At 41.9% G+C, this 14,952-nt stretch overlaps 1 protein-coding gene across 8 annotated transcripts in view; it reads right to left on the minus strand.

The window, feature by feature from the left end:
- Nucleotides 1-14,952, minus strand: part of LOC8031649 (calcium-activated potassium channel slowpoke) — a 187,180-nt gene that overhangs the window by 13,495 nt on the left and 158,733 nt on the right. For all 8 annotated transcript variants that reach the window (XM_040499761.2, XM_040207174.3, XM_040207170.3 and 5 more), the window contains 4 exons: nt 6,057-6,225; nt 5,033-5,257; nt 2,692-2,875; nt 1,511-1,612 (listed from right to left, as the gene is read on the minus strand). In XM_040499761.2, the coding sequence (XP_040355695.1) occupies nt 1,511-1,612; nt 2,692-2,875; nt 5,033-5,257; nt 6,057-6,225 (680 nt within the window). The remainder of the gene's footprint in view (nt 1-1,510; nt 1,613-2,691; nt 2,876-5,032; nt 5,258-6,056; nt 6,226-14,952) is intronic.

A 14,952-nucleotide genomic window follows, 5' to 3' on the forward strand; every position in this document is an offset into this window, starting at 1 on the left:
AACTGGCACAATTTTCTAAACTGTCTACTTCCCACGGACGGGCATACCATGACCAACCAACGACTTTTGTTGTAGCATTGATGCAATTCATATGTTACTCTCTTATGATATTGCTATACACATATTACAGTATAGACCACTTACAACGTAACTGCTTATAGTGCAGGACCAGGTATAATGCGGCTTTTTTAAACCACCAGTTTGCCTCCCATAGAACTCCATGTAATTACATACCGCTTAAAATGCAGGCGCGCAAAGGGAAATACCGGTTATAGTGCGGTTTTCGGAACAGCTTGGCGACCGTGCCGACTGACCGACGCAGAGAGCACGCTTCCCTGTGCGACACTAGATAACGGCGTCAGCCGCAAGCGGCACTCGCGGGGCAAGGAGGTTGCTAGAAGAAACGGAGAGAAGCGAAGAGAGAGGCTTCAGTAGCCATAGCGACGGAGGGATGCACGCACGTGGCGTTCACGTGCATGCGTCCCTCCACTGCATTGGAAAACAACCGCAACGACAGATCAATCGCAAGTCGAGGAGAAGTGTTCGCGCACGTTGCATGCCGGTCGCGGGCCGGCTGCTTCTATCCGCAAACATGGCGTCGGTTGTGATCGTCGACGTAGACGGCGTAATAGAAGCTCATCGCTCCGCGTAAAAGCGCTATCCTTGACTGTGAATTTTCGTTGTGTGTCGTTATGATAACCGAGCACGTACTAGAAGGGAAGATCCACCTATTCGTGCGGTGATGTTGTGGCGGCACTCTCAAGACGGCAGAGACGCCAGTGTCGTCGTGTTTGTTTACTTCGACTACAGTGGTGCTTTCTAAGCGTTTGTGTTTTCGAACATCGCCCGGATTTCTTATTTGGAGCATTTCATGCCTGTGCTCAAGTTGAAGGTATTACTGGTGCGTACCGTATAAAGAATGCGAATTTTCACGCGTTTTCATCGCCAGAGAAAAGTGATTAGGGTTAGCAATCCTGAACGCTCGCAACATCCGTCCGCAACCCGCGACGCCGTTAAAAGGCTGTGCTAGGCAAAAGTCGCTCATTTCTTTCAAAATGTGTGACACACTTGAGAGAAAAGTGTACTAGTCTGGTGAAATAAAGACTTTCCTCAAGCTAAGCTTTATTTTTCATCTAACATAAAATAAATTCTTTTACAAAGGAAAGTTGTCTGATGGCATGCATTTTGGCCTGAAAAATTGATGTTTTGGTTATAGCGCGGTACCGCTTATAGTGCGGATTTTCGCGACTCCCGCGACATACGTTATATGCGGTCTACACTGTATGTATATAAGCATAACAAGACCCTTGATAAATGTATTTGCCGTTCAGAAGCTGATATCCCTATCACATTCACATTCTTTGGGTGCATTACGCATGCATAAATGAAGTAGGCATGTACAACGGATGCATGCCATCTGCTTTGTTGGTTACAAATTGAGTCACAGACGCGCAGAAGGACATAAGCAAAGCACCAGCGAGCCAGGACACCGAGCAGCGGAGGGACATACCAAGCTCCGTGATGAGAGGCACATTGGCACCGTACACGGAGCCTCGTCGCTGCATCACAATGGGACTACCCAAAGGGGAGAATCCCTCAGCACCATTGGGATCTGCAGGAAGAGATTGACACTCAGTCTCTTTCTTGTAGTAGGTAGGCAATATGTGAGCGGGAAATAATAAAGAGAACTGGGAGGGTGGCCGAGGGAATGAACGGCATCATGCTGTGGCTGGTCCCAGCAGACTCCAAATGGTAGCAGGGGTGCTACCCAAGTTAGAAAGCTGACCAACTGGACATGTTTTACAAATCCTTTTAAAATCTTAAAATGACGTGTAACAAAAAGATTCCATAACTCAGTTTGACGTCACCGCGGTTGTAGGTATGTAGTATATATGACTCTTAGTGACTAAAAAGTCACGTTTGGGAGCTTGGAAGTTAGCGTAAAAATAAAAGCCACAACCTAAAAGGTATGCAGGCTTGCAGTTGACATCAGTCTGACAACCAAGCTGTCAGCAAAGATATTTTTAAGTGTATTTCAGTAAGTTGATGTTACTGTTGCAGGTGTGCATAATAGAATCTCTTTTTACACATGTGTTTTTATTTCGAAACAAGCATGGCCTCAGAAATTTCTCAGTAAAAGCAGTCACTCATTGGAAAAAGCTTGGCTCTTGCTTAGTCAAGACTGGCACAGATTTGTGCAATGGCGATTTCATCATATTCACATCAACAATTTTTCAACGAACGAGTTTTCTGAAATTGCTCGAACAACAGACACCTTGATACTTTAATGACAATTGAAAGCTGTTTTAACACAGAAAGCTTATGCAGGCAAAAACTTCACACTGTTATTTTTCAGTGGTACAGCCTCATGAAAAAAGGAAGGAAAATACTTCTCTTCTGCCATGTAAATACACACATGCCAGCTGGTCTACAATTGTATGTGTTTGCATACAAACCACACCAAAACTTTCAGTCAAAAGTAAGAAAAAGTGTTGGGGCTGGTACTCAAACACATGCATAAACTCTGTAGCACCAAGGGACAGAACAGTCCAAGAAAGGAATCCCAATGCAAAAAAAGAAACCTTCCAACCACCTCACTGTCTTCTTAAAGTTCATTATTGCCCTGTCTTTTGGTGCCATGCTCCTTCAACAGCCCTGCAGTAAGATGAAGGGTTGAGGAGTGCAGCTTACTGTGAGTAAGGACACCTATGGTATCATCAAAGGTCATGGCTTTGATGTTGAGCGAGGCAAGGATGGCCTCCTTGTCAGCCAGCGTAGGGTCATCGCTGCTGGGAATCTTTGCAGACAAGATCACACACATGTCGCACAGGTTGATGTTCACTGCCCGCAAGTCCGCTCGACTCAGAGGAGAACCCTGCACCAAATCAACAGCCGCCACAGTTGGTCCAGGCACTGTCTAGATACAGCAACCTGCTATACAAATCATACAAAAAGTTCAGCAACCCAACAGTTACTCCTGTGACATCGCCCTGCCTAGTGAAACCTAACCTATTGCTAAAAAAAACAACACTTAGTGTACTTTTTTTTGTGTGTGTTTAATACCTATGCTCTCTATGGCTAGGATACCACTGCATTGAACGCATCTCAATGTCCATGATGTAAACATCACTCCTGAAGGTATGATAAAAAAAGAAAAATGAGCAGGGACAGGAGCTCGTTTCTAAGTGTACTACTTCTAGTGATCTGTGTGACCACGCCATAACATTCTGGAATGTGACTGCTAGCTAGATCCTTTGCAAACGATATGCCTGTGAACATTATAGTCATAAACATTCTTGATGAGGAAAAATAAATGGTTATGAAAAAAGCAGCTGACAAGTAAGAACAGAGCAGGAAAAGGAAAAGAAGATATAAAACTATTACCGTATATATGCGTGTAATGGCCGCGCTGGTGTAATAGCCGCAGCCCTAGCTTTAAACAAAAAAAGCTGAAAAAATATATTTAAAAATTACCCGTGTATATGCGCCGCACCTACGATTTTAAAATCGTAGGTGCGGCCATTTTTTTATATTTTTTTTCAAGTACTGCCGGCAGATGGCTCCCACCTGGCTGTGGCAGCCAACAACAATGAGGCACTCTATCCTGTCTGTTTACGCCTCTCGCTTTATCTCGAACCAGATGCAGTGCATCTCTTTGTGTTTGTGAGTACCCTTGGTTTCTCGCTGTCACCCACTTCAAGGTTCTGGATGGGGAAGTACGCGAGTTACACGGCCAGCTTTAAACTCAAAGGTATTGCCTTTGCTCAAGACAACAGCAAAAGAGCAGACGGGCGAAAGTTTGGTGAGACAAGTTCCGAAGATGAGAGATCTACAACGGACGAGTGGAGAGGGTTTGCACACCTGTCTATGCAATACCCATAGATGTTTTCTTGTTCTACCAAGGCGTGTGAATACTTCCATTTAATGAAGGCAAGTGGTGAAATTTTTGGCGAAAAAAAAATGATTTCCAAAAAAGCTTTTTCATTTTTTCCGTGTAATGGCCGCACCCCTAGTTCTCGCCCGAAATCATAAAAAAATACCTGCGGCCATCACACGCGTATATACGGTATCTTTTAAAAATAGTTTTATGAATCTAGTTATAAAAGGCATCTCAAAGGAATGAATGGCAATGTTTACAAACATAAAGGATAAAACTTTGATGCCAAGAATCTAGTCATGTGCGAATTGTGGATTTTGAGTTCAAAGCGAATAGTGGTTTTGGTCGAATATTTTCTGTTCAAATATACAATAGTTTCTCCAAGCATTTCACTGCCATGCACCATACTGAGCTCATGAAGGCTGTTCTCAACCTTCCACTCGTTCACTCAGTTTATTTTAGCATAGCTATATATATTAAGTTTGCCACATAAACAACAAAATTGTTGCAGCTATACTAATCGAGGTGGTTTATAAGTCTGCTTGCTATATGCAAATATCTGTTCTTTAAGTTCAAATCTGAAAAAAAAAATAAAGCACAAACGATGAGCGAGAGTTGTGAAGAGGTCGCTGCCTAAGTTATAGACCAGTCCAATATTTACAAATCCTCAGCCCAGCGTGTGATCTCCTTAGGACTACACGCACATGTTGGTCGCTTCGGAAAGCGAGCAAACCACATGCCATATGCACTAACACTGAAAATGGAACCAGCCAGGAGCCTTTGTTTGGGAAGGTCTATACTTTTGCATATTCGCGGTGGGTTAGCCCCGTTAAGTGCGCTTCTCACCCAGCATCCGTGCACTGTGGAGAAGCTATAGCCGCAGAGCCCGCGAGCTCTGCAGGTGTTGCTTCCCCGCACTGCACAGGTGCTCGGTAAGAAGCGCACTCAACGGGGCAAACGTACCGCGATCAACACATTGAAAAGTATGAATATCGCTGTACATCTCGAAGCAAATATCAAATAGTGTATTATTCGAAATTACTATTAAAAAATTTGAATATTCGCACAACACTAAAAGTCCGAAAACTACTGCATCATTATAGAGTTTAATTTAAGCTCAGGCCAATAAAGTTTGTAGGATTTGACCACACTCACGTTGAGGACAGAGATCTTAGGCAGGTTCTGAAGCATCTTCCACTCCCTCCTCAGGTAGTCCACATTGCCGACGATGACAACATGCTTGAGTTCGTGGTAGTGAAAGTTGCTGGCACGAAGTGGCATTACTAAGTTACGCAACCCTATTAGTGGAGAATCGGGATCGGCAAATAGACACACGACCACGTGGCCGTTGAGCACGGTCATTGCCGCCTGGTTTCGGTCCTGCAAGCAGAGGTTACATCAAGCCATTTAGGATGTTAACACATTTGCACAGAAATAGTACAAAGGCAGAACAGAGGCGGCACAAAGGCAATACAAAGGTAGTACACAGGACACAGAGTTCCAGAATTGTTTTTTGCATGCACACACGTGAAAGCAAGAGACGGTCATCCAAGAACCAAGCATCTATTATAAAATTTAACATTTTCAGATTGTTATGAACTAATTTGCATAGAGGCTAGAGTCATGCTCGCCACTACTTGTAAGCTTAAAGGCCGACCACAGAATCGTCTTCTGCTGGTAAGAAAACTGGTTCTGTTTCCTTTTTCCCATCCCCTCTCTCATTCTTCTCTCCTCCTCTCCCCATGGGAACGGGTCCCTGAGCTACTCCCTTCAGAAAGGAGGAGGGTATCCTTCTTTCTCGAATGGAAAGGTGGAATTGGGGGAGAGTTTCCTCCTTTCTGGCTGCTTGTTGGCCTTTAAAGCAAGTTTGAATGAGCGGGCCCCCTAAATACGGTGTTTCTCCCTACTGCACCCATGTGAAAGGAGAAATCTTCTTTTGGTGACGTGCATGAGCACATTGGCTTTATATTCGAGGACAACTTTCTGTGGAATTCTAGAAGTGATTCAATTTTGATGCTTTCAAAAAGAATCACAGGTCAGGAATGCAAAAGGTCCTGAATTGCAGTACTGTAATGAAAACTTGATGCTCAAGAAATCGTGTGATGAAGAGTACTAAAACGAAGAAACAAAGCCACAAAAGTGGTTGAAATGAAACCTGAATGAGGAGGAACAGACGCACCAGTATGCAGTCTTCGATGGGGCGTGCTGAGCACCAGTGGAACATTCCGGTGGAGTCGTACTTCATCTCGGTCTTCTCAAAATCCTTGGCCTGGTCATCTGACAGGCCCACAGGGAAAGGCTTCTCGTTCTGCGAATTTCCGGTCCCATTGGTCCCCCTGCTCGTCGGCCTGCACACAGCACCAGGCAAAACAAAGCCCAAGACAACTCACTGCCGTGAACCGAGACAGGACTGATCGATCACAACGGCAATCAAAGCCTAACCCCCTTGCCTGACACAAGCTTACCTAGCACAGACACCTGAGCATAGTTATCGCAGCCCAAAGCATATTGAATGTACATATCATAATCTAACTTAACCTATAGCTACTACTCTCTATGTGGCCAGCAAAGGACAGAGAGTATGGCTTAGAAGCATGTTGAACAGTACAAAATTCAAGTTTTTTCTATGAAGTCGTTGATAACAATGCTAATGGTCAATTTATTAGTTTAAAGAGACAATGTCTGTAATGGTGAACAAACATTAACCATACATATTTTATACCAGCAAACCTCTTTGTCCCAGTTTCAGCCACCTTATGATGTGACAAGGATGGGCCTGTCACGTGGTTAACTGTTGCATTGCACATTAAAGAACAAAAAATAGATAAATATAACTCTAACCGAGAGCTTTGGAAAGTCAGAAACATTCCATCCAATTTCATCTGCCCACGTTTTTATTAATTTGGCATTGGCTATGCTGTGAAACTGTTCAAGCATGAACCGTTAGTGTACAAGCTAGGGAGCTTGGACACTAACGGTTCATGCTTGAACTGTCCAACTTAAGGCGTGACTGAGCTACACAGGTATCCGACATGGACAATTTCATTGTGCCCCAATTTATGTTGGCTTTAGGCCTCTGCGCTGACTGCTCAGTAAACTCTGGAAGAACAAAAGCTCTACATTCTAGAGGCTCGAGAGGATCTAAAACCTACTATAACACTGATGTTGAAAAGATTAATATGATTTGGGTTGCAGGCTTAGAGAAACATTGTGTAACTATAATTAGATTGCACCTTTGAACAAAGGGTATTTGACATATGTGTGAGATATCTGAAGCTGCTAAAAAAATCTAAGCAGTAATTTTTATCCAAACTTACTTCAGTGAGAACTGTTATTATCGCAAACTTTTGCATAAGAATGTTCAGGACATTTACGAAGAATAAAATGATAAATTATAGTAAAATAATACACATAAAATTCCCACTGACAACAAATTTCAACAATTTAGATGTGTTAAGACAGCAACGAATAAGGACATACTAAGCAGACATACAGACATATTATACTATGTTAGCTTGAACAGTTTCTATGGTAGCTATTTATAAGATAACAAAAGTATAACAATTCTTACCCACTTCACAAATTTTGCCAAAGTTTGCTCGTGATATAGCTAATTTAGAAAATTTACCACCAACATTTAAGATTGACCTTATAAATGCAAATAAATAAGAAAATTCACCAACAAGATTAAAAAAAACTGTTTCCATTGAATATGTTGTAAATGCATTTACATTTTAGAGTTATGGCTGGGTATGCTAGAATCACTGCAATAAAATAAAGTCTCATAAAGCATACATGAACTTAAACATACAAACTGAGCAAATTGCTATTGTTACTTTCTCGTAATAGGGGTATGGATAAGTCACAATGACACAGTAGTGTCAACACAGTTGCATGCTGGTACAAGAAATTTGTGTTGTATTATTGGCTAGGTTCTCCTGTGCACAAGGTCACCTAAACATTATCCCACATAGTACTCAATCAAAAAAAAAATTCATTGTTTTACACATACATAGAGTTAAGCAAACCTACTACTACTAAAGCAAAAACAGAGTAAACAGAAGTAAAATAAAAGTTATTTGGTAAGGCAAGGACACAACTGCATCACATACTGCACATTTCGTTTTTTGTTATATCTAACAGGCACATGCAACTAATAATAAAACAAAATTGGTATGACATTGTTTTAGAATTTTTGTTTTGAAAAGTGATGGAAGGACACGGAGACAGATGAACTGGTTGGCTTTGTAGATCAGTTAGTTTCCCAGACTCAGACAACACGGTGTATGAGAAGTCATGTTTATCTTAAATCATCTTCTACTGAAATGTGACATTTTGTTATTGAACTCGTTAGAAAATATTGTTTTGTCTTGCAATGTAAATTGTAACCTCAACTTACGTGACCTACTATAGTACATTAAACTTCATAAGGCTATCTTGGTCATAGGATGTCTTCTACGACTTTCACTAACAATAATGCTTTTTAAGTAGCTCTCTATACTCTTTACTCAAATAGTGTTCAGCTATTGATAAACCAACTCTTTCTGTATTTGTAACATACCTGTAGCCACTCAGGGCTATCTATGAAATGGAATGCATCAAGAAAATGACAAGGAACAGCTAGAAGTCTCACACAAGAATGCAGTCTGAACTGTAAACCCAAACATATTTTATGTGCTCAGAATTAATTCCAGATTGCACTTCTAGGAAAAAGCACTTTCTAGACCTGGTTATTTGCTAAGCTCATTCTGTAGTGTGTAGTCAGTCATTGCCTATGGCACACATGAGAAGAACTGACTATGGGTCAATTGTTATAGAGTTAATGCAGTACAGTTATAATCGAGTTAATGCAGTATTATGGTAAGAGCTACATGCTGGTCAAGAACAAACTTACTTAATAGTGCACTTATCCTATGTCTCTTTATAAGCTTACAAATTCTAGCTACAATCACAAGCAGTCATTGATGAATGTCAGACAATTATTTTAGTGCTACCTACTATTAAATACTGTAAAAAACTTATTTTTCATGGGCTCAATATTTTGCAATTTAGGTCAAAGCTGAAGTTTTGGAAGAATTCACGGGTTTTAATTTTCGTGACGTAGTGGAATCTCAATATAAATTTCAATCTGTTTACATTTGATTGCAATTGTTTGCGGGACATATTTTTAGTGAAACACAGGCGATTTGTGAAAATGTGGTCTTCGCGATAATTGAGTCGTTTACAGTATCCAGTCGAGGTAATAAAAGCTGCTTCAACAGCGACAAAGGCCAGAAAAGTTGAATGATCCTAAGAGGAACTACACTTGCAGCCATACAGTGGCTAGAGGCAGTACTCCTGAGATATGGTGCTGAAATGAGCGCAGCATTGTATAAGGGATTTCAGTATAGTTTTTCACCTTGGTCAACTGGGTACTTTATTACTGACTGTGGCCCTACCCACTGTACATAAGCAAAATATACTCAAAACAATCTGACATGTTTGCCCTCTGATACATGCTTATGCTCTGTTGGGAACAGCCTATCTAGTGATCTGAAATGAAAGTATTCAAAGCTTTGGCAGTGCTTTTGTTAAGCAGTAATGCATATTGTTATGGCAGTGAGTTAAAATTTATTTTCAGGGTCATGAATTTAATCAGGGTGCAAAAGCTTTTAAAAATCCCTAAAAATTTTCTGTTCAAGATTTTTATTTATTTATTTAACAGTACTGGCGCCCTGCTAGGGCCCGGACATGGGTGGACGTGTAATGCATAGTACAGGACATAATAAAAAAAGGAAAAACTTCAATAAAATAAAACAACACTCTAACACCACAAAATAGCAAAAAAAAAAAAAACAATTGAATAAAACCGTCAAGCTTGTAGAGCTTGTAGCTGTACAAGAAAGTCATCTGGCGATGAGCTGTCAAAAATCTCTTAAGGGAGTCCATTCCAATCAGTTATTGTTTTTGGAAAAAATTTTTTTTAAATGATATTGTTACTGCGGTATGGTTCCAGTAACCTTCTGTGATTGAATCGCGTGTCTCAATGTAAAACAGGTGTTATGTGGGGGAAACGTAAACCTACGGTGTCCATGGTAAAGCAAGTATAACAACTTGAGTCTTGGGTGTTTTCGAGGTAAACGAAGATAATCTAATCGAAGCATTTGTGATGGACTGTCTAATCGCCGGAATCTATTGCAAATATATCTTGCTGCTAGTTTTTGTATTTTTTCTGGTTCTTCAGTGTTCTTTTGCATGTATGGGTCCCAAAGCAAGCAAGCATACTCTAAGTGTGGCCTTACTGACGTTCTATAAGCGCCAAGTTTAGCAGAGGGTGGGCTAATGGTACCTTTCTCCTTAGAGACCACAGAGTCTTGAGTGCAATAGAGCACACATTGGAAATGTGAGCGTCCTAACCCAAGTTTTTAGTAATTGTCACACTGAGGTTTTTTGTTGGCGTTGATTCCCCAAGCCTAACGCTACCAATTGAGTAAGGAAACGTTTCTACTGTCTTTCTGTTTGTCACTCGGAGTACTGTACATCTATCCAAATTTAATGGCATTTGCCACTCCTCGCACCACTGGAATACGTTTTGAAGACTTCAGTTTAGTTTAATTTGATCTTCACTGCATTCTATTTCTTTATACACCCCACAATTATCAGCAGAAAGCTGTATTTTACAGAGTTTCAACAATGTCATTTATATAAATAAGATATAGAATGGTCCCAGAACTGATCCTTGCGGGATGCCCGACGTGACCGGCAAGGGACCTGAAGAGTGGTGGTGAATTTCTACAAATTAGGAGCGATTCATAATGTATGAATGGATAAATTTAACTAGGCTGCTTCTCATATTCCTATTGCATATAGTTATTGTGTGAGTTTGTTGTGCGGTACTTTATCAAAGGCCTTTGTGAAATCTAGGAAAATGGCATCAAGCTGTTATCTTTTATTAAATGCTAGCGCGAAGTCGTGAAATGTTGTAACCACTTGTATGACCGTTGACAACCTATGCCGAAAGCCATGCTGTGCACTTCTAAGCAAGTGATTGGTTTCCAAATAATCCGTAATATGTTTACTAATAATATGCTTGAGCATTTTTCAGCGAACAGAAGTAGGGGATATTGGCCTATAATTGTACACACTTTGTGCGTCCCCACTTTTCAAAACCGGCACAACGCGTGCACAACGCCAGTCTGATGGAAGGGTCCGTCTTCGCAATGACAGATAAAAAATAATGTACAAGTAACAGGACACCCATTCAGCTTAGCACCTAAGAAACGCTGATGGTATATTGTCTGGTCCACTTGCTTTCTTAATATCCAGATCGAGCAAAAGGTTAGAGATAGCCTCCTAACTCAACTCGCTTCATTGTCTGACGTTTGCCTACGAATATTGAAAAAAGACTGGAAGTACTGAAACCCTATCGCAATCTCCTTAGGATCAGTTACTTGGCAGCCACCAACACATATACACTCAACTTATTTATTCTTTGTTCCAGATAAGAACTTCCAGAACTTACTAGAAACTCTTTGCAAAAAAACAAACTACCAGTTTTTGGCGGACGTCAAGGATTGCAGAAACATACTAATTAGTGAGGTAATTCCCTAAAATTTACAAATTAATTTTTAAATTACTAGTTAAAATAAGCACATTATTTCACTGAGAAACTTGCTAAGCATAATCGAAAACCACCAAATAAACTCTTTTTTATAAAAATATAAGGCAGGGGCAGCATTTTACGGCGTTCCATAAAAACGCTCAATTTGCACGCGTTTCCAAGTTTCGGTTTTTTATCGGAGCGCATTTCTGCACCCGCGGTCCTGCTCCTTCGTGGTAGAGATGTGCAACACATGTGCACCGTATTTCCCTTTATCCTACGAGGAAGGAGAGGCGGTGGCTTTGTGCTGCGACTACCAAGGAGCAGGACTGCAGGTGCGAAGATGTGCTCTGATAAAAAACCGAAGCCCAGAAACGTGTCCAAACTGATTGTTTTGCAGAACACCGTAAAATAATGCCCCTGCCTTATAGCTTTCTAAAAAAAAGTTGATTTAGAGGTTTTCGATGATGCTGAACAACTTTCTCAGTGGAACCCTGTTTATTTTCACAATTCAAAAAAATAATTAGTAAATTTTAGTTAATCATCTCGCTAATTAGTATGTTTTTGCAATCCTTGACGTCCACCATGGCTAGTGGTTTGTCCCTGCAAAGAGTTTCTTTTTATTTCAAACAGCATATTTCTAGGGATTTTTGAAAGCTTTTGCAGAAACAACCTGTATATTGAAGACAGTAGAGAAAACAAAATTCTTTATTTTTTTTTCAAGATTGGCAGTATTAAAAGCAGCACTGGGTATTAGTATGCTATTAGTACGTATTTTCCCTCTAACCTGATGCTTAAGAAAAGCTGGCACTGTGTGAAGGTAATTCTTGTTTCTCCCAGAAAAACAAAGATACAATAAGCAATGGGCATTTTTGCCTGTACATACCATAGTAAAACTCCAATGAATGGTCACACCACCTTAACATTTTTTGAGTGCAGCTCTTAGGCGCCCGTTTCCGGCTTGGCCGGAAACGGGCACCATAATGCACCACACGGTTACGCTGTCGGCGTAACCGCGTGGTGCATTATAAGAAATGTCCCATAGTGCACCGCGCGTGGGTCGCACGCGGTGCATTCTGGACGAGGCCCTCGTGATGTCACGAGGGTCCTGCGCAGTGCATTATGGGATATTTCCCATGATGCAACGTGTGGAAAGGAGGAGGAGGGGGAGGAGGACGAGGGGGGAGGGGGAGGACGAGGAGGGTGAAGAGAAGGGAAGATGGGAGGGTAAGGAGGTTAGGAGGGACTCCAACGAATGGTCACACCACCTTAACATTTTTTGAGTGCAGCTCTTAGGCGCCCGTTTCCAGCTTGGCCGGAAACGGGCACCATAATGCACCACGCGGTTACGCTGTCGGCGTAACCGCGTGGTGCATTATAAAAAATGTCCCATAGTGCACCGCGCGTGGGTCGCACACGGTGCATTATGGACGAGACCCTCGTGACGTCACGAGGGTCTTGCGCAGTGCATTATGGGACATTTCCCATGATGCAACGTGTGGGGGGAGGAGGAGGGGGAGGAGGACGAGGGTGGAGGGGGAGGACGAGGAGGGCGAAGAGAAGGGAAGATGGGAGGATAAGGAGGTTAGGAGGGACTCCAACGAATGGTCACACCACTTTAATATTTTTTGAGCGCAGCTCTTAGGCGCCCGTTTCCGGCTTGGCCGGAAACGGGCACCGTTATGCACCCCGCGGTTATGCTGTCAGCGTAACCGCGTGGTGCATTATAAGAAATGTCCCATAATGCACTGCGTGTGGGTCGCACGCGGTGCATTATGGACGAGACCCTCGTGACGTCACGAGGGTCCTGCGCAGTGCATTATGGGACATTTCCCATGATGCGACGTGTGGGGAGGAGGACGAGGGGGAGGGGAGGGGGAAGGAGGGAGGAGGAAGGAGGAGGAGGAAGGGGGAAGATGAGAGGATGAGGAGGTTAGGAGGAGAGAGGAGGGGTATACCCTCCCCTCAGTACCCTTCTCTCCTTATCCTCAAGAGCTGCGCTCTAATTTGGCATTACAGGGTGTTGTGAACATCTTTAATTTTTTAATTATTTTTTTAAACAAGGACTTGAACATAATTAGGTAAACTCGCAGTTCCTTATGGTTTGCTTTCTGTGGTTTTTCTGGGTATGGCATAGGATAAGGCGTTGGATATGGCCCTTTGTCATATATGTGACCTCGTCTTGATATGTTCTCGTTTAATTGGTTTTTGCGGCTCTTCCAGACAAAGATGACAGCCTTGTCATTTTATGTTTTCAGAATTTACTACTTTCCTGGTGTTCTCTTGATCATCTGCATGATGATTAATTTTCCTACAAGATGAGTCATCCTGTTACAAGCTGCCCTTTAAAGAGGGCACATGTGAGAAGCCGCCCTTATCTCATAGGAAGCTTGACAGTGTGACTAGCTAGGTTCAAAGCCCAGGGTGTTCCAGCAGCAAGCAAAAGCGGATGTGAAGAAGCAATAAGCAGCTTGCTCTTTTCAGCCCTCAGGCATGTTTGCATGCAATGCAAGATCCAGACTGTCATGGACATGCAGTGACTACTTGAAAACTGTGCAAGGAATTTTCTCAAAGGCAATAGTTGCTTACAATAACCTAGGCCCAAGAAGTGATCTACCTATTTTAAACTTGAAACTTTTTAATATGTATGCAAGGTAATGCCAAGGGCACAGGCAGATATTAATTCAGAGAGTGCACTTGAATTGTCCATGGGTGTGTTAGTTTTGCATTTTGAATACTCTCAGAACATCTAATTAAAATTCAGTATGACTCTTAATATCTTGTAAAAAAACTCCATTAAACTGAAAGTGACTTTGGCAGCAGACATTGAAGAATCGTTAAGTCTACCCAATATGGACGTGCCAATTTGTCTGCTCTATGTGCACCTCGTGCATTTGTTTCCCCCCGACCTCAATGAATGACAGAGTGCGCTTGGCTGCCCTCTGATTGATGTGCCTCTTCCTGCGCTCCGATGCACCAAAGACGCATCTTGAAACACTTGACCGTCGTATGCTACCTCATAAAACACAAAAACCTATTCTTAGAAGCAAAGCTTTTTATCACTTTAACATGTAAGGGCTTGCTAAAGTTACAATATGAGCTGTCCTAAATCAAGAAGAAAGCTATGTGGAAAGCAAGTTGTCTGCTGTTTGCACAGTATTTGCGGTGATGTCAGTACGATGCCGAGCTCTGATTGGTTTTGATTGAAAGGATAGTGGGTAGACATCAACGCTAGATACCTTGAGGTCTACCCACCATTTTTTCTATCAACCAATAAGAGCTTGGCGTTCTGACATCATCGCTATTGACCCCTGTGCAAAAAGCAGACGAACTTGCACTTTGCATTAAATTTGAGTGTAAAACTTATCTACTGGTGACTAATAGTGCTTTTGCCCACCACAATCAAATTGTCCTTCATAGGCCTTACTGCCTTTAATTAGTACGGTCAAGTATGATTATAAGAGCTGGTTACTTTACAAAAGCTCCACGGAAAATA

The sequence above is a fragment of the Ixodes scapularis genome, unplaced genomic scaffold (assembly GCF_016920785.2).
Source record: "Ixodes scapularis isolate PalLabHiFi unplaced genomic scaffold, ASM1692078v2 PGA_scaffold3__209_contigs__length_174095766, whole genome shotgun sequence".
NCBI classification, from domain to species: domain Eukaryota; kingdom Metazoa; phylum Arthropoda; class Arachnida; order Ixodida; family Ixodidae; genus Ixodes; species Ixodes scapularis.